Source organism: Xenopus laevis, chromosome 9_10S, assembly GCF_017654675.1.
Source record: "Xenopus laevis strain J_2021 chromosome 9_10S, Xenopus_laevis_v10.1, whole genome shotgun sequence".
NCBI classification, from domain to species: domain Eukaryota; kingdom Metazoa; phylum Chordata; class Amphibia; order Anura; family Pipidae; genus Xenopus; species Xenopus laevis.
In genome coordinates this window covers 73897983-73925249 of record NC_054388.1, presented here as the reverse complement: position 1 = coordinate 73925249, position 27267 = coordinate 73897983, and the positions used below count along the sequence as shown (strand labels likewise).

Sequence of the window (27267 nt, the reverse complement as noted above, 5' to 3'; positions counted from 1 at the left end):
TTAAAAAATCCATTTTACCCTAAACTTAAAATAGCTCTACTCTGTATAAAGTTTATTATTATCAAAGATTTGTATTAAAAATACTGTGAGAAAACACTGCTTCCGGTCTACTCAAATAAGGCGACAGGGCGACTCACTCTGCAGGATCCAACATGCGGCACTCAACATCTCCTCCTAACCCAGTGATAGTGCTGAATGGAGGATTTTTAGCCAACTTGTATATATATACATATATATGTATATATCCTTCTTCATGTAATTTAGGTACTGGGAGTGGGAGCTTGTGGGCAGCGTTACTTCTGTGTAATTTGTGTCTATAAGTGCCGTGAAGAGTGTCACTGACTTTATGGGGAGTTCTGTGGGCCTAATATTTATGGCTTATCTGCATACTTCCTTTACTGCTCATAGCGCATTCAGAAATAAATCAGTCTGACGAAGTTCGGTTAGCAGGAGACGTTGAGCGCCGCATGTTGGATCCTGCAGAGTGAGTCTCTATTGCCTTATTTGAGTAGACAGGAAGCAGTGTTTTCTCATAATATTTTTTTAATAAAGCATTGATAATAATAAACATTATGCAGGGTAGAGATATTATTAGTTCAGGGTGGAATGGATTTTTTAATTAAAAATTTATTAAAAATTTAGTGTTACAGTTCCTTTAAGGGCCTCCTAAATGACCCCTATCGTGACAAATCTTTCAGTCCAGCAAAGGGGCCATGGGACAAGCCTATTGTTAAGTGAAGATTTAAAAATAAATGCCTTGGGTAATCTCAGATTACATCAGTAGGAGACAATGGACATTGATTTACATTAAATCTATACATTTTAATGCCAGACTTTCCAAGGTTTTACCAGTCTGTTTCCAATACTCACTTGCAGATGAGCCATTAGGCTGAGGGCACATGGAGCATTGACTCTACTATTCTCAGCCTGCATTTTTTTTTTTTGCAGGCTGAGAAAAAAAGCAGATCCGCTCCTTTACGTGCCTTGATAAAACAGTACTGACAAACATATCTTCTGCCTCCACCACTACACAAAGCAGAGCCAAGATGGGATAGGCCAAAAAAAAGCCTGCTTTTACTTTTTCAAGCTGATCCCCTCTCAGTTACTCTCAGTTACAAGTGGAGGTGGAAGCTGTACATGTCAGTACAGTTTTACTAAAGTGCATAAGGGAGTGGATCCTCTTCTCTCAACCTGCAAAAAAAAATAAAAAAACACAGTCTGAGAGGAGCCGAGTCAACTCAGCATGCCCTCAGCCTTATGCTCCCAGTATTCATACATTGCTACCTGGGCAGCCACCCAAATGGGAACAATCTATTTTGATCTGATTTGTTACAAATACTATTTTATATGTGGCTGTCTGGGGGTGAGTTATGTACATGCATTTTGTATTTGTTACCTGGCAGATCTTCTATATTTAGATTTTGAATTAGGATTAGTCTTTTGGCTTCAAAGCTGTTTTTATTGCATTGATTTCAATATATACAGTATATGCATATATTATTAGAAGCTCTCTTTCACTTTATATAAAAACTGGACCTGGACCAGTATAAAAGTGGCAATGTGCCAGTGGTATAGATTGTGTGTGCCCATGTTGCACTTTCATATATGTTTTGCCATGTGTTAACTGGAGAGGCATTGATAGGGCTCTTTGAGAAATGGCATTCCTGTACTCTATTTCAGAGTCTTCTGTAGAACAGGGTGCAGGTAGGTTGCTGAGTGAACCACAATACTTACACTGACTATACTCACACTCTGATTATGCTCTCTAGACTGGTCGTGTCCTGCAATGGATCTGGTAACCACGCAAAACCAGAAAAGCAGGGTTTCAGGAGAAAAAGCCCCATTTGCCTGAACCTCTGGGTGGTCCATAGGTGCCTTATTTGTGTGCCTGGGTAAATCGTAGCTTTAATATAGGGAACATGCCCCCTCCATCCCTGACAAGCAAAAAGACTAAAACTGGTTGATCCATATATATTAGTGAGGGCACTTCTGGTTCACAGCAATGTCACTTCCAGTTTGGTTGGATTAATGGTAGCCCTGCTGGTTGTATTGGGTAGCGGTGTGTGGGTAGGCAGCTGGTGGACTATATATGCAGCTTCTTCTCATGCAGGTGATTTCCATTAATAATGGAAAGTTAGCTGGGAAAATAGCTTACCCAAATCTTCCAGAATTCGCCTCCATCGTGCTCTCACCTCACGCCTTGCTTGTCTTAGTGTGTAAATCTCGTAGTTGAGTTTTTGCCATTCCTGCATGGTAAGGAAACTTGTTTAAAGAAAAAGAAAGATCAAATAACCAACCATAACCTACAGAATGGTCATTTTACAATGGTCTATAAATTCTATCTTTATGGCTGTCTAAGACTGACCAACATCAAAATGCAGTGGTAAACTGATATGCTCCTATTGGACTCTGCCTTCCAGAGATCCTGACGCTGCCCTTTGCCTGTCACCTTAACTTTGCATACTTACACTAGCACCTTACGTTTGCATTCACACTGCTTTCTCTACTTCTCATATTGCCCCCAGTTCCCTCTCACTACCCTTGTTCTACAGTCCCTATTAGGCTGTATCTGCTCTCTCAATCTATCTCAAGCTGCCCTTGCTGCTTAATCCATTTCAGGTTGCCTCTACTGTCTCATGCAACCTCTTCTCAGATTTGGGCAGGCTACCAGGGATGGGGCATTGTTGCTGGGGACACTAGAACTAATAGGTGGCTGTCAACATCACATTGTAAGTTGTTATAGAACATAATGGGATGGATAGAAAATCTGAAGGCAAGGAAGAATATCTATCTACACACCCAAACATATAAGAAATATATTTTGTGCAATTATGCCCCTTTCATGTGGGCTCTGTGCCAATTCCTCAGAATTATCTTTTTGTAATTAATTACTAGTCCATTTGCACCTTTTTCGCACAGAAAGGAACAAAGTACTCAAGTAAGCAGGATCTGAAAGTCTCTTACTGTTCATATACCAGACTGTTACAGATACAATCACTATAATTTTGTTGAGCTAATAAGCCAATGAGATTAACACAGAAAAGAGGTCTGTCCCATTTCAGAGTAGTGCGACTTTTTCTTCTTCTGCCTCAATCCAGCATTTGGTACAGTATCTAATGAATTCAAAAAACTTTGGCTAATCCTGGCTCAGCCTAAATTAGACTATGCAGACAGCTCTGGCTTGTATTTATAATCAGGGACCTGATCACCCACAAGTACTGAACCATAAACGTTATTAAACGGATCCTGAGACTTTGTGGCTTACAATAAACATTAGGGAGTAAATAGATCTCCATATAATATGTAGAAAATGTAGTCTCATGTATATTATATTGAGAAATGTTATATATTGCAAACATTCTGTTGTGGTTTTGCAAATGTCATTCGGTGTAGTGAAATATTTCGTGCATGGCACTCTTTATCATTAACCTGGTCTCTCAGAATCACCAATGTACAACAAACAAAACCTGCCTGTGGTTATGTAATGTGGACTTTACTCGATTATAATCTTTAGTCATTGTTAAGTACTAATTATAGCAGCAATCTTAAATGCAAAGATAATACCAGGCAACTACGTTAACTAACATGGTCTTTCATGATTTTGGAATTTCTGTTCTCCAAGCTCTCACCTCAGAATCCTTCTCCAGCTGATTCCTTGTCTGGATCCAGCTGTGCAGCAATCGATCATCCACAGCCTCAGTGTGAGACAAGTCATGGGGAGAACTCCACAGGTTTCTCTCATCATCATCAATTACAGAGTAGGTTTTATACTGATTATTGTTACCACTGAAACATATAAAACAGAGTAAAACCGAGTTACTGATCTAATATTTAAACAGGCTTGCACTTGCAGGCTTGACTCCAGAAGAGTTACAATATGTTCATGCTACCACTCATTTAATTAGACAATAGGTATCTCTATACTTAAAGAATGCGCAAACAGGCAAAACTGGGACTCTCAAGGGCAGATTTACTTACGTCCGATTTTTCGCTTCAGAAAACATTTAAATACTTTGCACAAATATATCAGACATTATTTTGGGACGACTACACATATTGATAAAAATAAGTAATTTTGTCTCTGCAAAAGAACACTGGAGTACTTTCGTCAGCAAAGATTCATTAGCATGAATATTTATTAGAAGTTTTTCTCTAGCGTTACTTTCTTCCTAGCAAAACTTTGTTAACTTACGCTTACATCAATATAATTTCAACTTAATTATAGTGATGCCAAATGGCTTAAGGGTTTGGCATCTCTAGAATAGGCATGTTCAAGGCCCTCAAAGTCACAGGAGGTCACCATCTTGGATCTTGTTAGGAGTGTCAGTAACACTGCACCTCCTCTGTTTTCTGAGCAGGGTTGAAACTAGGGGTAGGCAGAAGAGTCAAGTGCCTTGGGCACAATGGTGTGTGTGTGTGTGTCTGGGGCACATACTTCTTCAATCTGCCTAACCCTAGTCTGGATACTCATCCACCACCCATTCAGCACACTTCCCGGGGTTGCCTATGGCTTGGCCCAGCAATGGCTCTGGACAGCTGTTGCACCAAATTAGTTGTCATTGAAAATCATCAAGCAGAAAATGTCATTATTATTATTATTATTACATTGCAGACTCAGAAGAAGCCTTCATTAGCTGGTTCTTCAGTTGTATAAGATAAAAAAAAATAATTCAGAATCTTCTTTTTAACCCTGTCTCATCAACCAATTAAACTATTAACATGACCTCCAACAAACTCACAAACTGCCAAAATTAATGCTAACATTAGCTTTTACCCTGGCATAACTAATGCCAGCTATCACTTGATATATTAGTAGTATTCCCCTTTAGTAATATTGTGTTAATTCTACAAATGACTATACTGTGGCATGTCAGCAGGAACCGAACTACTGCTGTTGCTGATGATCTTGGATGCACTCCTTTTGTATGTAACAAAGCGTAAATTGTTTGTGCTATATAAATGAGCATCATCATTATAATCATGAAAGTCATTAACCTAACAGGAATAATGAACTAATAGAAAGGGGTGGATATAAAATATATAAGATGACCTAGGTAGGTAACATCTAGCAACATAACTGAATAATAATGTTTATGTAATATAATGATTCACTTTTCTATAATTGCCTTATCTATTCAATAAAATCTTTAATGCTATATTTTATATATGTACTTGCACTTAAGTAAGGTTTTTTCATAAATGCACACACAAATATTCACACATGCACACAACCGCATGCATAAGTAATCACTAAGGGGGTTATTTATTATCTTCAAATTTTTCTAGTCTAGGGGAAAATACAATTTTCTGGGAGGAAAAATTATTTTTCATGATTTATTAAGTCCGATGGTGTTAAAAGTTAAAGGCAGCAGTTCCATCGATAGCTGGAAGATTTTCGGAGTTGTGCTGGGTTTCCATAAAAATTATAGCTTTTGGCAAAAAAAAAAAACATAGGTTTCCAAAGCAAAACCTGGAAAGAAAAAATCGCAGTTCTTTTTTTGTACGACTTTAGCGTGACTCTGCACATTTATGAAAATGTATTTCTAAATAGGGGGGAAAAGTTCATGCGGATTTGGTCAGAGCAGTTTTCAGAGTAAAGTGAGAACATTTTGGAGTTTGACAAATAACCCCTTAAATTTGACCTTCTTCATTGTTGGTCCCTGAGCGATTTCTTTATTTTTTGTACAGGTATAGGACCTGTTATCCAGAATGCTTGGGACCTGGGATATTCCGGATAACGGAATTTGGATCTTCAAACCTTAAGTCTACTAGAAACTCATGTAAACATTAAATAAACCCAATAAACTGGTTTTGCTTCCAATAAGGATTCATTATACTGTATATTAGTGTGGATCAAGTACAAGGTACTGTTTTATTATTACAGAGAAAAAGGAAATCATTTTTAAAAATGTGGATTATTTGATTATAGTGGAGTCTATGGGAGACAGCCTTTTAGTGATTCGGAACTTTTTGGATAACTGGTTTCCAGATAACGGATCTCATACCTATAGCGCAAATCCTGTGAGTACTTTTGTTATTTATATTTACACTGACACCCAGATACATCATTTTGGAAAAGGGTCCATAAGCAGCACAGATCCACACAATGATGGAGTGCTCGACCACTGTGCTTTATCTACTTGGATCAGGCGCTGAACAGTATATTAACCCACCTGCCGTAGGTCCAAAATCATACATGAAGTCCAATAAACTGCAGCACACTCAATTGATTTAAATCAGTGAAGCAACGTTTCGGGCCACGCAGGAAGCTTGATAAAGAGCCCTGTGTGGCCCGAAACGTTGCTTCACTGATCAACTTTGGTGTGAGCCAAATAAAATCACAATGACACAGATTTAAATCAACAATCGAGTGTGCTGCAGTTTATTGGACTTCATAAGCAGCACAGAGACTGGCATTATTTTGCTATGACTAAACTCAAAGGAAGAACAGATTGACACAAAAAATAAGAGACGTAAGAGGGAAGAACACCTCAAATCTAACAAATCACAATCCTATTTAGACATGTTAGGATTGTGTAGTTAATTTTTCAGATTTATTTTTGGGTCTCCATGCACTTTCCTATCCTATAAAAGTTTGAACTTGAATAACAGCTGCATTACAACAAACGCTTGGTATGTGCTGATCATTGCTACAAACAGAAAACCAACTCATTTTGAAAAAAAAACGCAAATTTGCTGCATTTCTCATATCTTTTTTTAAAGTTTCAAGACAAAGGTCATAACCAAGCAAAGACATGCCAGATTATAAAAACAGATTATAGTGCCCAGTGTAATAACTTGCACATTATCTATCCTACAGCAAGGCTCTAATCACTGCAATGATATTTACCTATGCTATTACTTAAGATACCTCACAGTCAGCTGTTCTGAGTCTTTATTACATTGAATAGCTGCACAGTGATACAGGATAGATTTTTGATTGTCACACTCTATATAATAATATATTATTAATAACATGCTCTAATTTTTGTCTAAAGTTAACCTACTGAACTCACAAAGTGACATAAAAGAGTTAACCCTGAGTGTGTCTCAGTAAAGTACAAGTCAGAGCTTACTTAGTGTTGCCCTGCCAGATACTAAAATTTTAAACAACTTTCATTGTATTAGAGTTCACCCTTCTACCAGCTGGCAGATGAAACAAAGGATTGTATCCATAACAATAACATAGAAACAAATCTATTTACTCTACAGTAAAGCAAAGTAAAAAGTCTAACAACCTTTCAGGTCAAATGATGATTTAGGTTTTGTGACTTACCTGACTAGTGGCTGCTTTTCATTTTTGGGGTATTCCAGGCATCCAAGCCTCAGGCAGCAGAAGGCACATAACCAGTCCTTTAAACACATGGATTCTGGTAGGAGAGAAAATAAATCTGTACTGCAACTAAGATATCCCATAGAACTTAACCTCTCAGCAATCAAGAATTCCCACTCAAGACAAGTAAACACAGTGGAAAGCCCAGACCTGGTGTGCTCAAGGCACAGATTAGACATTCCATTCTAAGATGAGAGCTGTTCAATTTAAACACTCCAGTTTGGGGAGGTGACTTGAGTTTTCTCAGAACACAATCAGGTCATCGGACTTGTACAGCAGCATGTGCTAATCTTCAGTAAATCCTTTAGAAGTGTCATGTGTCATATTTTAGAGAGAAAATTAGAGCAAACATACATCCCTCTTCTGTGTGAAAGTGCATATGTACGATTTACAATATATAGCCATTGGCCAGTTATTGACTGCATGGACCCCTCAGTTACACACATGTAGATTTTGCCAATTAATTAGATGGACAAACCAGCAGACCTGTTTGTCTGCTTTGAGTCACATGGACAGATCTGTTCATTTATCACCAAAATTGGCTATGGATCTGCTCATGTACCTGCCAGTTCAAATGACCCAAGTATAGTGAGCACAAAGATTCTAATGGTCTCACAAGAACGGACAAGATGCTTCATTAACAGTTCCCAGGGTGCAAAGAAAGCAAATGCAAATCCAGAATACTATAAATCCTGCTGAACTGTAATAGTCTAGAGCACAGTTCGGAGGCACAGAGCAACTGTGCTGCAACATTACCCCCCCCCCTACCCATATGACCCCCCTGCACTTTCCTTAAACTTAAGCCCCTCAAACTAATGTACTGAGCTGCAATTACCCACTCTCTGCCCATAGACTGAGAGTGTAAGCTCTATGGGGCAGGGATCTAATTCTCACTGTGTCTCTTACCACATAGCACTTAAGCTTTGTCCTGATATAAACTCTGTGTATATTTATTGTGTGATTTGTCTTCCCCGTTTATACTTTTACGCATTGTACAGCTCTGCGGCTCCATAACAGCGCTTTAGAAATAAAATTATGCATACATACATATGTGAGTGGAAGGTGCTGTTTCTGTTTCTTCCCACCCACTGTATTAGCAGGTCTGGCCTGGGAGACTAACCACATATCATGCTAACATATTACAGGTGATATTAAAGCCACCTTTTGTTCTTCTATGTATTTTCAATACTGTTCACAGAAGCACACTGACATTTATCATTTCTATTTAAAAACCCACTTCAAATGCAGGATTGTGGCCAAGCTGCAGTAAGATTTGTATATTTCAACATTTGTACAAGCGTTGAAAAACCACCTTCTCTTCCTTACTCTTATCTATGTAATAATCCAACAATGCAAGGTCTCCTTTATTTTACTGGCCATAGACAGTAGAAACTCTAAACTGGCAGATATCAGAGCATATTTACATTGCAGTCACAAAGGCTTTGGCTGGCAAATTATTAGGCCCCAATACTACCAATGTCTAATAATTCCAGATCATTTGTATAATGGGCACTCTTCTCTGCAAATGAAGACCTGAGAGCAGAATACTAATTATGCACTAATTATTAGTATTAGTTGCACTATTTATAATATTGCAACATATACCACTGTGATTTACCATAGAAAGAACACATGCATCAACAAATGCAAAATAGTAAAAAGGTACAAAGGGCCTATTTGTCAAAGCTTATAATCTTAAACGGAGACATTTTGTGTTTCCCAGCAATGTTGACATATACAGCCTACTTCCAGGTTCAGTTTGATTCCATTTGAAGTGGCAGTAATGGATGTGCACCTGTTGCATTTCTTAGTGCTGAGATGAGTAGAGCATGAATTAAACTCAGACTTGCACAAACCACATGCATTGCCTATCCACACCTTTGTAAAAATGCCTGAAAGGGGAGGGGCAGGATTCAGACTCCTTCTTGAACTTTACATAAGGGCAATGGCACATGGGCCATTTCTGACTGATTTGCAGTCTGGACTATATGGGTTCAGTAGAAAATATTAAAGGTTGTACATTCTCAACTCGTTTATGAACATACCATTTCCTCTTGGAAGAAATGCTTTCCCTGTCTGTATACTGTACATTAGACATGGTTTGGTCACATATTCTTTAAAAGAGACGTGTAGGCTTCATTCAGACCTACAGCAAAGTGCATGCATTTCCATGCTTATATGTAAAATATCTGGAGTTACCTGGAGCAGGGGAGCAGAGTGTCTTGCTAATGATCTGCTTGGGCACCCCCAGGAAAGCTTCACAAATACAGGGATCTAAAACAAAACAGTAAAAAGAATTCCAGAATGAATGTCATAGACATCAAGTCATAAAAATACAGTAATGAATACATGGAGTTACATAAGCCAAAGTGAACAATATCATAAAGTGTTGTAATATATAAATGGTAGAAGACAGTGTTACAGAGTCGTTTTATTACCACAATAAGAGGCATGATTTAGTGACGAATAATTCACAGTAATAATATCACAGTAAGTCATTTGACATAAGAATATTACTTGATATTTTTGTATTACACAACTATACATTCAATTTTAGAGTAGTTCAGATAGATATTTGTGGTCTGGATCTGCATTTCATGCCTTACCACGCCCCTCTTTTTTTAAATATTGTGGCCTGGGAGCATGTTGAATATCAGAAAGTTGGGCTGCACTTTTCCATACAGTTAAGGATATAGTTTGTTTATCCATTGCAGGGAAGGATTGGACATACACTAATACTGGACACAGAATGAAGTCTGTTGTCATAGGGATAAAGACACTGTGTATTCCAGCAATGCAGCTCCACAGGATCTCAGCAGCTTCCAGCCTAATTAGAGAACAGAATCATTGGCAATGCACCAGCTTAAAAGCTGCAGAGCTGGAAAAATATGGAAGAAGTGAAAAAAAAATACAAAGGCTTCTCGCAAGAATGTCATGCCTTTAGTTAACAAGGGATCTACACCAGATTTAGCTCTTGTGGAAAGTCATTATTCCAGCCCCCCCCCCCCAGTAAACACAGTTGAGGCAAAAAACATACCACCAAAAATGTTGTAAGAGAGTCATCTGTACTGTCTGGAAGCAGAAGAGGGTCAGTAAACTACCAAAGTACCACGAGAAGTGGGATTTTCTGGATAAGGGGTCTTTCTGTAATACAGATCTCTATGCATTAAGCCTACTAAAAAATTATTTATGTGCTAATTAAACCCAATAATATTATTTTGCACTCAATAAGGATTAAGTATATATTAAGTTGGGAGCAGGTAGAAGGTACGGTTTTATTATTAAAGCAAAAAAAGAAATCATGTCATCTCTATAGGAGATGTCCATCCTGTAATTTGGAGCTTTGTGGATAACAGTTTCCAGATAACAGATCCCATACCTGTATAATATTTGATATAATACTACATTAGTGTACCGTCTCCCTTCAGGCCCTGTAATTACATTCCTACAGTTTTTCCTTCTGGGCTGATTTAACAATTCAAAGACATATTCACACCAAACAAATGAGCCAGTCACCTAATTGCTGTATTTGTTTACCATTATTTTATGTATATATCTGTATCCAAATCACAGCTATCCATTAAAGGAGAAGGAAAAGCAATTTACATTGGGGTGCCAAATGTTAGGCACCCCCAAGTGATTATATTTACTCACCTGAAACCCGGGCCGGTGCTCCTATCAGCAGGAAACTGCACTGGCCAGGGGTTATACCAATGAGCACCACAGAGCGATCCTCTTCCTTCTTCTTCATTTTTCAAATTTCCCGGGGCAGACGCATGCGCAGTAGAGGGAAAGAAATATCCAGCTTTTTCGTTAAAGTTTGGCATTTCGCGCTACTGTGCATGTGCAGCTGCAAGAAAACAGAGGAAGCAGGAAGAGGATCACTCCGTGGTGCTCACTGGATGAACCCCGGGCCAGTGCAGTTTTCTGCTGATAGGAGCACCGGCCCAGGGTGGCAGGTAAGCTAACTTTTGGCACTCCCAAGTGTAGTTTGCCTTTCGTTCTCCTTTAAAGCTAGAACTAGGTTTCCTTGAAGGAATATTTTTTTTCTTTTAAAGTTTATGTTGCAGTGCTGTAATTATCAATGTAGCAGACCCCATGGGCATGGGGAGGCCCTTGTGACGGGGGTGCAGTTGTGTCTTGAAATTGTGGATAAAAAGTGATTTTTGGTGTGTCATGGGGGACCTGGGATTTTGTGAGAGGAGGGTGGAGGAGCGAGATAAAAAATTGCATGGGGGCTCAGCCCCATCAATTACACCAAGTTTATATTTTTAGCTGCAGTTGCTTCTACATTCTAGGGCACAACAATGATTGCAACTGCACCTGTAAAGTATTAAAATGCATCCCAAATTCTGTTCAGACTGCAGCAAAATTGCAGGCATGGACCTGATATTAAAACTGATCCTTGGTATTTCTAGGATTCCCTTTGGTCCCCAGACAGTGGAAAAATGTTTTATGGTGGTTTGTGTCCATAGATTGCACTTTATTGAGCTTCAAGTGCTTTGGGGCACGGAAGTCTCAACTCTTGAACTTCTGACATTTAAATTCTGGCACAGTTTATTTATAAATGTATTTGTTGTGTTGGTTAACAGAAGTTACTTCATCCTCTGTACTGCTTGTGAAATGTTCTGGACCACACAGTCCCCTGATAGCAGCTACACTTGGCAGAGGAGAATGGTGGGTGTTGTAGTTAAACAGCCATGCACATTTTTACAGCTTGAAAATAATCACTCTCCCCACATCATTTGCAGACTTGCATCTCAAGCTGGCCATAGACGCAAAGATCCGATTGTACAAAATCCAGGATTTGTACGATTTTCGGACCGTGTGTGGAGATAGTCACCCTCTTGTCATTTCTTTTATATTTTAGTCCTATTAACTGTCACTACTCGTATATTTTAGTCCTATTAACTGTCACTACTCGTATATTTTAGTCCTATTAACTGTCACTTCTCTCCTTTTGTAACCCCCTCTTGTTTTTTCTCTCCTATATAAATAGAACAGTCAGTAGCTCCCATCCCCCCGGTGCTGACGCTATAGGCAACTGCCAGCTATATACAGTAGGTTACAGTGGACTGCTCCCCCCAGTGTTATCACGTCAATTCTCCTTACTCACACTCAGCAGCTCCCCCGCACACAATGACAACATCCCATCAGTTTCGTCTTTAAACCCCTCTATCCCCCCACTCAGTCTTTTACTTCCACTTTCATGACCACTACCGCACTGGCATCATTCACCCCTATACCAATACACAGGTGCTACATCCTCTGCAGGCAGGGATGGCCAACCCTAATTCCCAGGGCCTCCCTGCTCACAAAGGATGCTGGGACTTGTAGTTCAAAAATAAAACATCCCTAACATGCACAATTATATCATGATATTATATAAATATATATCCAGTTTCTGTAGTACCCTAGAGTAACCATAATAAGTAGAAACCTAAATAACCATCACTTAATGCTTATATTTTGATCCAAGCAATATGAAATCAGAGGGTTCTCACTGCAATTAAAGCAACAGTTGATATACCGTAATTATGTATGATCACTGCAGCCTGAGGACATTTGGTTTGTACAATGTAGTGCATTTAGCACAAGAAACCTTTAAACTGTCTGTTCTATATGCCACTATATCAGAACCCTTAGGGGAACCCATAAACCGGACAGGGTTCCCCTAAGTGTAAAGGAATTCCATTCTTACTCTAGGGAGCCTGTTCTGGTTACAGAACCCTCAATACAAAAATCCAGTTTGTGGATGTATTTTGAATATTTCCCTTTCTCCCATAAATCTAATCTGATCCTATATGACTAACTTTATTTTGCATTAGAACATTGCATGTGCATGTACACAGTATGTTTGCATGTATAAAATATTTAGTATTTTGCTTACCTTTGGCTTTGCCATCTGAAGCCTCTTTTGTTAGCACAGGATTCTCTCCATTCTTAGTCTGCTGCTTCATTATTCCAATCTGGAGAAATCAGTTGATTCTTGGCGTTTGCCTGCAGAGCTGCACATGCAGCAGCTAAAACCAACGCAGGTGGGGAGAGGGGGAGAAGGTCTGAAGGATGAAGCAGGGCAGCCAGTCTGACTGATTGCAGTGCAGCTGCTGCCTTCTCATTAGCCAGCCACACTCTCGCAACTGGTATCCAGGGGCAATGCCACCTCACCCCAAATTGCCCTACAGGGGAGGAGGATGATATTTCTGTTCCGGGTTTTGCATTGGAGAAGTATAATTATATATAAGTATAGCAGCTGGTCTCTTTTGGGGGAGTCTAAGCTTTACTAAACCATCATTATGCTATGTCTGTATTGGTCTAGACACTTAAATGCACACATGCTCACTTGGCAGAATGTTACAAGAAGCACCCAGCAATAGCTTAGTTGTAAAGATGATAATAAATTAAAAAAAAAGACCTTATCAAGGGTTATTTATATAAAAAAATTATACATATATATATATATATATATATATATATATATATATATATATATATATATATATATATATATATATATATATATATATATATATATATATATATAAATATTCAAAATGGCCAAGCACTCCAATGCTGTATTAGACAATTAACATAGATGCACACTGGGGCTTTAAAAAAATATTACTTTTATTAATTATAAATTAAAAAACAGTTCGACGTTTCGGTTCCCTTCTAGAACCTTTATCAAGACACTGTTCATTACATAAAATCACAATAAATAGGTAAGAGAACACGTGAACACCAATCAGTGCGCAGCCTCACTCTGAAAATGGGACATCATGTATTCCTTGTCCCACCTATCAGGTCCGAGAAAGGCATATCAGAATTGGGTTTCTAGTAGCTTATTAAACAATGGTTAATTATTTGTATCAAAATTACTGTTTAAAGCTACAAGACTAACATCACAAATTAACAGTGTCAAAAAGAATATAAAAAAAAAGGATCAAAGTTAACTAACGTTGGTCAAGGAAGCATGTAAGAAAACATTGCTCATTTAAACCCATAGGGGATAACGTGTTCAGTTTTTTTATCCAATATACCTCATGTTGCAACAGGAGTTTGGATCGGTCGCCTCCCCTACTGAGGGGAGGTATATGGTCAATGGCAATGGATTTAAAAGTCGGAAGCCGGTGACTCATTTCCAGATAATATTTAGCTACAGGTTTGAGTGTTTTTCCATCTCTAAATGCAGTGCTAATCGCAGAACGGTGCCTGTCCATCCTCAATCTAAGTGTTTGGTCAGTCTTGCCTATATACGACAACCCACAGGGGCATGTAACCAAGTAAATAATATGTGTGGTGGAACATGTAATATGGTGCCTTTCTCAAATCTTTTACCGGTATGGGGATGTAAGAAAGAGTTGCCAGGGTTCATGTATCTGCAAGATGTACAGTTAGGGCATCGATAACAGCCCGGTTTAGGGTTACTCAACCAAGATAGTGACACCTTCTGGTAGCATTTAATGGGATCGTTTTTCACTAGAATATCTCTTAGGTTGGTTCCCCTTTTATATCCAATCATTGGAGGAACAGGTATTTTAGTGTTTAAGGTAGTATCTGCTTTTAAGATGTTCCAATTGTTTATAACACTTTTACAAACCTTCTTGGAGGTATCATTGAATACAGTACTGAAGACAATATTTGGCCTCTTATTTATTATGCTAGTTTTTTCTTTAATTCTCTCTTTTGCCAACCCAAGAGCCCGATGTAGTAGTTTATTGAGGTAACCTCTCTCCCTGAATCGCACCATCATATCAGTAATTTGATTATCAATACTCTACAAAATTTGAAATAGGGAGTGACTTCTTAGTAGCCCATGGGTGATAGCTATTGTAGTGTAGCAATACATTTTTGTCAATTGTTTTCCGAAATAGAGTATAACCCAAACATGGACCCTTTCTGAAAATCTCTACGTCAAGGAAATTCCGACGAGTTACCGAGGATTATACTAACTTCAGAGTATACAGATGGCTGACAGGGGAGTGTGAACCTGCATACGGCCAACGCATGAGAAGACAACCCAGGTGGAAATTAACAAAGCCGCTGAACTCAGTGGATACGAGTTCAGGTGACTCAGAGGGTGACGATGCACGCATGCAACCATCGAGGACAACAGTGGATCAAGTGATGGTACAGGCTACGAGCGAGGATCATTTTTTAGGCGAAATGCCCATCGACCACCCCCCTTCAGGGAGAGGAAGCGCAAAACGCACCCAACGCGGGTTGGCAAGAAGGGCTCGAAACCGCAAAATATAGAGTTGCCCGTATTCAACTTATCAAGCCACACTCTAACTCCGGCGGAGAATTCGCTGCTAGGTAAGGGACTTTCCTTTATACCGATGTTTCGTCCCCAATTGCTACAAAGTGAAGTGGAACTGTTTAAATTGTGCCGCGCAATTAGTTTGGAAGATCGTTTTGAATTGCCAACTAGTGACAGTGGAGAACAATCACCGTTTAAACTTAAAAGCCTTTTCACTCCACCAATTACAAACCCAGCGATTAGACTGTATAAGAAACAGGTTGAAAATGAGGTAAGGGACAATATCTTAACTCACAAGTTCCGAGATAACTTCAACAATGCTGAACGTGGAGCCATAAAAAGTTTAACGAGTGATATCACTATAGTGATTCGTCCAGCCGATAAGGGTGGAGGAGTGGTAGTGATGAATTATGCCGATTACAGTTCTGATAGTTTACAACTATCTGATACTAAAGTACTGTATAAAGGCTTTTGCCTAGTAATCCGGGTATACCTTTTAAAAAACGGATAGATAAGGTATTGAATGAGGCATTATTGGGCAGTATAATTTCGCAACAAGTTAATGATTATTTGACTTTAGATTTTCCCAAATGCCCTGTACTTTACACATTACCTAAAGTCCACAAGAGCCTTACTGTACCACCTGGACGCCCTATAGTATCTGGCCGAGATTCTTTACTGCACCCGATTGGCAAATACCTTGACTTTATTTTACAACCTGTGGTACAAAACATTCCAACCTATTTAAAAGATACTCCTCATCTACTACAATGTTTGGATGAAGTGATCATACCTGATAATGAACCGGTTATACTGGCAAACATGGATGTTGTCAGTCTGTATATGATTATACCACACAATGATGGCATAGACGCTGTGAAACGATCATTGGAACAATTTGAGGCATATTCTGGCCCCCCCATTGCATTTGTACTGGAACTTTTGCAATTAACTTTAAGTTTGAGTTATTTTCGTTTTGAATATGATTATTTTTTACAGATTGCGGGGACAGCAATGGGGGCGGCCATGGCTCCAGCATATGCCAATTTGTATATGCATCAATTTGAATCACATAATATCATTCCTGAATACAGCGATAAAATATTATTTTTCAAACATTTTATCGATGATATGCTTATCATCTGGCGTGGTACGATGATGAATTTAACCATATGGTGGAACATCTTAATTCACTAAGTACCCCTGAAAAATTAACATTTGAAGCAAATATGGGATCTATAAAATTCCTTGACGTAGAGATTTTCAGAACGGGTCCATGTTTGGGTTATACTCTATTTCGGAAAACAACTGACAAAAATGTATTGCTACACTACAATAGCTATCACCCATGGGCTACTAAGAGGTCACTCCCTATTTCACAATTTTGTAGAGTATTGAGAATCAATTACTGATTACTGATATGATGGTGCGATTCAGGGAGAGAGGTTACCCCAATAAACTACTACATCGGGCTCTTGGGTTGGCAAAAGAGAGAATTAAAGTAAAAACTAGGATAATAAATAAGAGGCCAAATATTGTCTTCAGTACTGTATTCAATGATACCTCTAAGAAGGTTTGTAAAAGTGTTATAAACAATTGGAATACACTTTATATGTATACTTTACCGATTTATCATTACACGTAACAACAGATAGTAATCGATACTTGCAGGGTGAACACCATGTATTCAAATGGTTTGTCAAAAAATTTCTTTTTCCTTAAAAAATTTCTTTTTCCTTAGAAATGCACTCTATGTATTTAGGTTTTTTGGGTATTTTGGGACCCCAATAATGTAGATTCACAGGTTATTTTGGGATAGCACTGATGGGTTAACGGCAAAGCTAATGGGCATGTTACACAATATAATACCTCATTTGTATCTATACAATGAAAATTAGACCTTTTGTGAGCACCTGGTCCACCACACCTTTATCTAAGTAAACACAGATTGTATTTTAGTTATCGCTATAGAGGGGTTCCTAAGACAGACCTTTGATCTTGACTCAATTGTAGGTATTTGTAACATAAGTAACAGTTTGTTCTGTGAATTACAGAGAGTTATAATTAAGACTAACAATTGTTACAAAATACATTATTTTAATCCTATTTTAATCTTGTGGTTCACCCAATAGGGGGGTTTTAACATAAATGTGGAAATTGCTGTATTTATTTTTGTTAAGTAATAACACAATTTTTTTTATATGTAATTTAACTATTTTGATGCATTGTGATGATGATGATGATGACGTTAGCCAATTAAGTCCTTTTTTCCACCATCATAGGTATATAATGCATTTTCTGATTGCCTATTGTCACTTTGAGAAAGGCCTCGGATAAACTTTTTACCAAAGAAGAGATACACTTGTTAGATAGAAGAAATGAATAACTTTGAGAAAGGCTGTCGTGTCAGCCGAAACGTCAGCGTTTGTCCACTGAATAAAGACATTTAAACACTTCTAAGACCTGTGAGTGCGATCTCCATTTCCAGCTTTATATTCAAACTTCAACTAGGACTGCACCCAGGCATAATTGATGACATTTTCGTGAGTGCCGGTTTTTCCCTTCACTATATATATAATATGTATGTATGTATATACACACACACACACTAATTACTTATAAGATATGAATTATATATGTAATAGACTTAATAATGTAATATATTAATAATAGTAATGGCCAAACAATGGCCATTTTCCCATATGTTCACAATTGGATTATTGATAGATGTAAATGAGGAATTCAGAATTTCCAGGATGTCCTATATGTATGTAGTAAATCACTTTGGCAATTTTGTTTCAAATATATACTAACTGGTATAAAAATATAGTATTTATATATATATATATATATATATATATATATATATATATATATATATATATATATATATATATATATATATAGACATGTATTAAAGGTCAGTCTATATTATGATTTGTATTATTCTGCCTCAAAACATACATGCAGCAGCAACATGCAACAATAACTGCCTGTGCAGGGTGACCAGTTGCACATAATGTCATTGGGAGATGAAGCAAAGTGAGTGTCAGGCATTATGATGACAGCTACAAGTAGTGGCAACCATAGGCCCATGTGCCATTACCATGTGTACAGATGTGTGTGCTTCGACCACCTCGTTTAGGTTCCTTTCGGGCAGAGTGCAGAGCAGTGTATAGGCCCTTGCCATAGGCCAATTATACAGCAAAACAGAAGAAACTGCAGCACCTCTTATTTGAAAAAATGTGAAGAATTTATTACAGTTGGTCAGTAACAGGCAACGTTTCGGGCCTTGTCTTGCCCTTTCTCAAGCTTATTTTTTCAAATAAGAGGTGCTGCAGTTTCTTCTGTTTTGCTGCATGTGCCATTACCATAACTGCTGCAAAGAAACAGGTAGGCAGCCGGTCAACCACAATAGAGTTAGGATTTCAAATTTTTTTTAAAAAATAGATGGAACTTGAATGGGGTTTAACCATTAGAAATGGTTAAATCCCATTGCAACTGCACCTACCAATTCTAGCTATGTTCACAGTTATAGAAATAAAATAAAATTCAAATTTTAGCAGACGAGGGGTCACTTGCAAAGTGAAGGGTGAGGTGTAAAGTACAGAGAATTGCTGGCAATTACCATGTGTCTTGCACATTGAGTGTAGAACTGCACAAGCGTTTTTTGTCGCATCGACGCCCAGAGACAAAACGAACGAGACAAGTCGGATGGAGATGCAGGCGTCAAGGTTCTAATTGGACTGAATGAAAAGTTGCAGGTAAAAACTACATTACACGACTCTTGGATGTGGACGCAGAAAGCAGCGTCTTCATCCGACTGTCAGACCGTGTAGTTCTTCCCTCCGACTTTTCATTCAGTCCAATTATATCTTGACACGTGCGTTTTGTCGCCAGGCGTCGATCCGACAAAAAAACTCCAAAATGAAACAGACATGCATTCCACCCTGCATTCGTCAGTGTTGTATGCACGAGACAATGTATCCCCATTCCCCACCTTCACCTTGCACATCATCTGCCCTAGGACAGGGCTGCGTTGCACCTGCTGGTGCTGCGCTCTGCACCTAACATTAGATTTTCAGTCTGGTGCTAGGTGCGCAGTGCAGCCAGACCACAGAAGCAAGTGAAATGAGAGGGCACCCCTTAGGGCTCGTACAGGTTAGTGGGGTGAGCAGTAGAGCGCAGGACAAAACGCATTCTTTGATTTCTTCTGGGGCTGTACACAGGCACTCATAAGCACCCGAACACAGGTGGAATGCAACATGCATGCGCATCCCTGTGAGTACAGCCTGGTTTAAAATAATTGATGGAGTTTTGTCATGCGCAGGGAAAACCGCTTATCTGTATGAGCCCTTAGTGCTCTTGCATGTGTGTCCAGGGTCATAGTAAATGACCCCTACTGACATGTAGCAAATATCAACCATTTTTTTTGTCTTCATTAAAGGGAAACTATCTCAAAAGTGAGGATTTAATATAAGTTTCAACATACTGAAATAAGAAATTTTCTAAATGCAATCAATTAAAAAGTTTCTGAAACCATTTCTGAAATAATCAAGTTTATCTTCACTATTCTTCTCTCAGTATCTGTTTCTTCTCATTCTGTATTCATTAAGGAGTTGGGTGTCAGATGAATGATCCAATATATCTTATAGGGGGCTCCTCTTTATATTTATATATAGATAAAATATGAAATCAGTGTGTTGTCCAATAGGAATACTTTGGTATCCATACACTGGAGCGTGGGAATGTAATGTTTCTGTTTCTCTATTATGTTACTCATCTGCACGTTGAAATGGGTAAACTGATCTTATCATATGATTAGTGAGGGTGGAAGGGATTTTGGGATTTTCCAGAACCCACATCTGCCTTAAAATAGGACCCCCCTCCCCCCCCCCAACGCCGGGCAAAGCAGGAAGAAGAGCGCTCGGGATAAGATGGCGCCCGTGAACTCTGCAGCAGAGGACCTGCACCGAGGGGTGAGTAACAAGTTAGGGGCATTTGCCCGGGGGGTCAGGTAGGCCAGGGGGGAGGAGTCAGGTGGGCCTACACAGGGTAGGATTTTTTCCCTATATAGGTTGACTTCTCCTTTAAATAACCAAGAATTAACAGGGAGCCAACTGTCTTTTTCTTTTTAAAAGACAAGATACGGAATTCGTTAAATACCCTAAATGACACTCACAGCTACTTAACAAAGCGACAAACAGAATCCTTTTATTAATATATTTTTCCCTTTTTACTTAAATATGTGTTCTGCTGAGCTTTTCATTTTCCTGCTTTTCATATTCCTGTTTTTCCAAATTCCACTAACTAGCAAATGGTAAGGGGCAGTTTTATCAAAGGCTGAGGTGAATTTCCGAATAAAAAAAATTTGAATTTCGAGCTATTTTTTGTGTACTTAGACTAGGGAATAGTCCAAATTCGATTTGAAAAAAAATGCAAAAATTTTAATATCGAAATTTATGTACTGTCTCTTTAAAAATTCGACTTAGACCATTCGCCATCTAAGGGTAGGACTACACGGACCTCCTTGCTGTAAAACGCGCCGGAAGATCCTTCAGAACTCTTACCTCCCTAGTGTTGGACTGGGACACCTAAGGCCCAACCAAAAACCTTAGACCATGGGCCCATCAAAGAACCATAGCCCACTCTCAGTACTGTTATTCTTCTTTTCCTCACTCAACCTCTATTCTCCTAGTCTCTATTCTTTACATACTATAACTTATTATTCCATCTATTTAGCCTCTTTGTTCTCAAAGAAATAGGGAATGGCCATGAAATAGGCCAAATGTTTAGCAGCACAAAGGCCCACAGACACCTGGGCCCACCAGGAGTTTTCCTGGTATCCCGGTTGGCCAGTCCAACACTGGACTATTCCTTTTGCAGCGATCGGCCCAGCGCTGACGTCTAAAAGGTTCCTGATTGATGTGAACGTTACACTTGCTCTGCTTGTGGATTCCCCAGTTCTGACTCCTGGCCTGTCCCTTGACTTTGTTTGTCTGCTGCCTGCCTTTACTGTTTGGCCTGTTTCTGGACTGCTGCTTTCAACTACAAGTTTGTATATACTTTGTGAGAACCGTGAGCTGTAATCACTTAAGTTGATTAAATATTATTTCATCGTTATCATGGATTTGGATCTCTGTAATCCTGTGTATGGTTACACCCCGAGTTACCCAGTCTTCAGGCTCCCAACTTCCTGGTACTCCATGTCTCCAGACATGAAACAGCAGAGGTCTTATTCTACACTTACTATTGGTGGGGCTACAGTAGAGAGGGAGAGTAGTTTTAAATATTTAGGGGTCTCGACATGGTCTGAGCATATGCGAGCACAGTCTAAGAAGACAAGGCAGCATCTTTATTATTTAAGAAATTGTGGAAATTTGGACTTTCAGCAGAGATTTTAAAAAACAATTATATTGGTGCGGTGGAGAGTGTTCTGACGCAGAATATCATTTGACGGTTTCGGAATTGTGTTGTACAAGATTGTAATGATTTACAGCAGGTGATCCGGGCAGCAGAAAGTTACACTAGATTCACTTTACCATCACTACAAGATATTTATGTAAGGAAATGTAAAGTTAGAGCAATCAGAATTATTAAAGATAGAACTCATCCTTGTAATTATCTGTTTGACTTATTAAAATCAGGAAAACATTTTAGGAGTTTTAAGGTCAGAACAGAGAGATTTCGGTAAAGTTTTTATCCTCAAGCTTTATCAGAAAATGCCACCACAGCTTTTTTAGTTTTTAATTATTTCTATATTGATGAATCTAGGAATAAATTTTAGATTTTGCTACCCTCTGGCACTTTGCACTTAAGTATGTATTGTTTAGAATGCACTATGATTTATGGATATTGTTAGTGTTTCACAGTAGGAAATTAGTATGTATTTTTTTATATTATAAGCACAATGCAGCTGTGTTTTGAAAAAATTATGGCACTACGTTTTATTTATTATATATTTAGTATGCATTATTTAATGCATTACACTGTCATTGTTTTTGTATTTAATCACTATTGCACAATTTTATTTATGCACTAGTATATTGTTGTTTAAAATAAAATTACACCATTTTGGAATGATCAGGGTACATTTCACTACATGTTGTACTTGTATAATTTTTGTATGTGGCAAATAAAGAATCTATCAAGTGCAACACACAGTGCTGTGTTAATTTTGTGAGACTAGTTTAAAAAAAGTGCCATGTGCTGTAGGTGAGTTAGATTAAGAATTATAAATCAGCCACCCTATGGTAAAATTGCCTACTAACCAAAATTTCAAAGTAAGTACACATCAAGCAAGCTCATGCTGAGTCCATGGTGTCCTCAAGTATTCGCATAATATTCAGGAAAAGAAAAAATATATAATAGTGCAGACTTATTTATTTAAAAATAATGAGCCAAAACTGGGTATACGCACACAATAACAGGAAATTGAGAACGCTGCACAATTAAAACAGGTCAATTGCCACAGCACATTGCACTTTTATAATCTACAACCAATTAAATTATCAATTAGAATACTTAGTTAATCATTGGAGAGAGGGGGTTATCTGCTAAAGTGGACATCTGCAAAACAGAGAAGTAAAATAAAACACTGAACTTCAGACACCTGAATACCTTAAAGCCTACTCAAGAGGCTGCAGTCACAGGCAAAAAATAGGCCCTGACATTCCAAGTATATAATGGCTCAAATAGTCCTCCTCCACCAGACCAATAAATAGTGACGGTCTATGAGACCTACTAAGTGGATAATAATTCTGCCAATTTAACACCATATAACAATGATGTATAGATTTTTGATTGTTACACTCTATATAATAAAATATTATAAATAACATGCTCTAATTTTTGTCTAAAGTTAACCTTCTGAACTCACAAAGTGACATAAAAGAATTTACCCTGAGTGTGTCTCAGTAAAGTACAAGTCAGAGCTTACTTAGTGTTGCCCTGCCAGATACTAAGATTTTAAACAACTTTCATTGTATTAGAGTTCACCCTTCTACCTGTTCAGCTGGCCAAGGAAACAAAGGATTGTATCCATAACAACAGAAACAAATCTATTTACTCTACAGTAAAGCAAAGTAAAAAGTCTAACAACCTTTCAGGTCAAATGATGATTTAGGTTTTGTGACTTACCTGACTAGAGGCTGCTTTTCATTTTTGGGGTATTCCAGGCATCCAAGCCTCAGGCAGCAGAAGGCACATAACCAGTCCTTTAAACACATGGATTCTTTGTTGAATGGCCGTTACTCCACAAACTAAGAGGCGGATTTTACTGAACGTTACCTCTTTCGTCAGACTTGCCTTCGCCAGCTCAGACCAGGCAAAGTGCATTGGAGTGCATAGATCTTCCTCAATCTTCTGTTACTTACATCATATTTTTAGTGGAAAAAGTCCCAAAAAAACAATGGTCTCTTCTCCTATTTTCTGAGTGATAGCCGGCAAAAGTCCTTGAAATTTTTTTTGGGTAACCGGGTTCCCCCATACTTTTTCTACCATATGAAACATAAACTATACAGTGGGCTCATGTGTAGGGCATTATAACAACTATATTTTCTTTATTAAGGTTCCCTGGACTTGTGTAATGTAATGTATTTTCCGCAACATATACGTCTATTCAACTTTATCATTTCCGTGCATTTCATTTATGCTAATTAGCCTGGGCGAAGACCTCTAACGAAGTTGTGATAGGCATAATTGAACGGTTCGCTTTGATTGCCAAAGTAACACTAGTGAAAATTCGCCAACGTCCCCGCTCTGGACGCAACTTCACATTTTAGTAAATTAACGTTGTCTGAGCGAATTTTCACCTGGCGAAGTTTTGCGATGGCTGCAAAGCTGTCCCTGACGAATTTTCGACGCTTAGTTAATTTACCCCCAGGTCTCATTTATTATTTCTGCACACAGAGATAGGTTAAAAAAAAAAACAGAAGAATATATATGCTGTCTTCGTATCTCACAAAATGAGGTGCTAACCGAACTCATGTTCCTTTGTGGACATACATCTAAATTCCTCTAAGAGTAAAATCTGGATTGCGATTCAAATAAGCCCTGGCATTTCATATACAGTAAATGATATAAAAATGTAATGTAAGGAGTTTTTACCAATGCATACCAAGCTTTTGGTATGCATTGCTTTGTACTACTGTATTTTTCCCGATTTTGGGAATAAGCATCTCATAAAATATAAACACACATATATATATGTGTATATGGTGGGGTGCAATCAAGGATATTGAAGACATGCCAAGGTTTCAGATTTTCTTACACCTACTCACCCTCTTGATCATATTCTTTCAAACTTTTCAGGGAATCCCCACTCCCTGTTTAATTACAGTCCTAACCTCTCTATTTAATAAAAAAAACAATTCTTTTTATTTGCCTTTGTCACCATGTCACCCAGGATAGTGAGGGGCAAAATTGTACCATGTGGTTAGCAGTGGTAATCTATTGGATGCTTTCATTTTTTAATCTGTGGTAGACAGATAAAAAAAAAAAAAAAAGACAGATTTACTTACTGGTTGTGTTAGTTATTATGCCACTGCTCCAAGATGTAGTGTTTGAGTTTGGTTTTGAAAATACTGAAAGATTCTCTATGGAGGAATTTAGAAATGGAATTCCAAAGGAACGCACACAAGGACACATATCCGGATTTGGGGCATGAGCAGTTGGGACTGAGCGCAACAGAGACTTCTTGCCAAGTGAAACACAACTTTTGAAGGACTTTTTGTGAGTTCAAACTTTTTCAGCATTGAAGTATTTTAAAATGGTTCTTGCACATGCCACTACTCAAGTGCTGAGTAAGCAACCAACTGACTTGCTTTCTCTCTGATTGCTTGAGGCTTGCTTTAATTCATACAACTACAGCAAAATTACACAAACTGTTCTGACAAGACTCAGTGATAACCGGTTTTCTGCAAAAGTAATAAAACAATTCTTCTTCTTTGCTTTTGTGACTCTGCCCTGTCACCTACAAAATATTGACATCCAAAGTTTATGCACGTATTTGCACAGTTCTTATTGTCTCCCTGGGCTGGAACAAGCTAATCGGGCACCCTAGGCAACCCAGCTGGCAAATTAAGCAAAAGGTCCAGGGCATGTGCACCCGGAGCCATCCGAGACAAGGGTGAGTGTTAGAGGAAATAAATAATCCTATATTTAAAAGTTTACTGAATTCAGTTCAGTTCAGACAACATCAAAAAGTATCCAGGATAGTGAGGGGCCAAATTGCAGTGTCGGACTGGCCCGGCAGGAAACCGGGAAATAACCCGGTGGGCCGACCCTCGTGGCCCCCCACCAGGCCAAACCCCCTCTCCCGATATCTAAATTTTGGGGGGGGGGAAAGTTTTCGGGGCTGCGCAGCTCGCGCATGTGCACTGAGCGACGCAGCTCGGGCCGGAGGGGGGCCCTGGACCAGAAGTCCCGGTGGGCCCCGGGCCCCCCAGTCCGACCCTGCCAAATTGTACCATGTGGTTAGCAGTGATAATCTATGGGCTAGGAAGGCATGTAGTGAAATGAAATAGAATTAAAGGTTTTGAAAGTCACGAGAAGAATTTTGTTATGTGACAATATACCTTTGCTGAATTGGTAGCCGCAATAAAGATTTCAAGTACGGGGGAACTGCTGATGTAAGTGAGTAGAGAGGAAGCCTACTTGTCACCGTGATGTCAGCACACCTGGACACACATGCAGATTTGGGGCATGAGCAGTTGGGACTGAGCGCAACAGAGACTTCTTGCCAACTAAAACACAACTTTTAAAGGACTTTTTGTGAGTTCAATCCAGATTCTTTAACCTTTGATGTACCTATTTGTTCGAGACGAGAGCTGTCAACTCCCCCTATTTTTTCGGGAGTTAACAGATTTTTCGCTCTATCCGATGCATTCCCCTGATTTCTGACGATCTCTGATGATTTCTAACGATTTGCAGGAAAAACTCCAGTGTGTGCATGCACAGAACATTTCAGTGACGTTAGTGGAGTGACGTGCTCATATGCAGAGTGGTTTCGGAGGCTTTAAGATTTTGCGCATGACGTAACTTCTTGTGATGTCACAAACCCAGAAATTTCTCTGCGGCATGCTGCACATGCCACAGGTCCCCCCTGGTAACCGACTTTGAAAAGTTGTCAACTCTGTAAATCTGCTAATCAGTTAAAGTCTGTGAGTGTAACTGTTATCACGAATGCTACAGAATTTATATGTGGGTTCCTAACCTGCATAATGATTTTGAGCTACTTTTTATCAAATACACAAGGGGGGTTGTGGGAGCACCCGCATTGCTAAGTAAAAATATGTATAAGTATAAGGGAAGTGCTACTGGCATATCCAAATGGGTCAGTGCACATTCCCTGGGCCCCTGTCTAAGTAATTCAGTAGATATGCAAATGCATGTGTTAACAAAGACAGGGGTTTTTAGTTGCAAAATTATGATCATAAAGTTGAAAAGCCACCATACCACGTCAAGGTAAACCCCATATGGCGGTCCCTAACTTATTTACCTACCAGTCATAGTATTGAGGATCCTGTGTCTCTCTGCATAATAGCAATAGTAAAGTAAAAAGTAAATGTCTGCTGAACCTTGGTTTCTGGAGGGCTATATCCTCCCCCGCTGCTGAATTGCAGCTTTTAAGAGAGAGTGATTGCCCAAACCAACGCCCATTTTTGACAAAAAT

At 38.8% G+C, this 27267-nt stretch overlaps 1 protein-coding gene across 1 annotated transcript; it reads right to left on the bottom strand.

Annotated features, from left to right (window-relative positions):
- Positions 1–1442: 1442 nt before the first annotated feature.
- On the bottom strand, positions 1443–13314 carry mreg.S (melanoregulin S homeolog; the record flags this gene model as incomplete). Its single annotated transcript, NM_001135063.1, is given in 5 exon segments — positions 1443–2246; positions 3630–3786; positions 7277–7370; positions 9533–9607; positions 13224–13314. Coding segments are annotated over 3 exon segments (372 nt in total). The 5' UTR covers positions 7366–7370; positions 9533–9607; positions 13224–13314.
- Positions 13315–27267: the final 13953 nt, after the last annotated feature.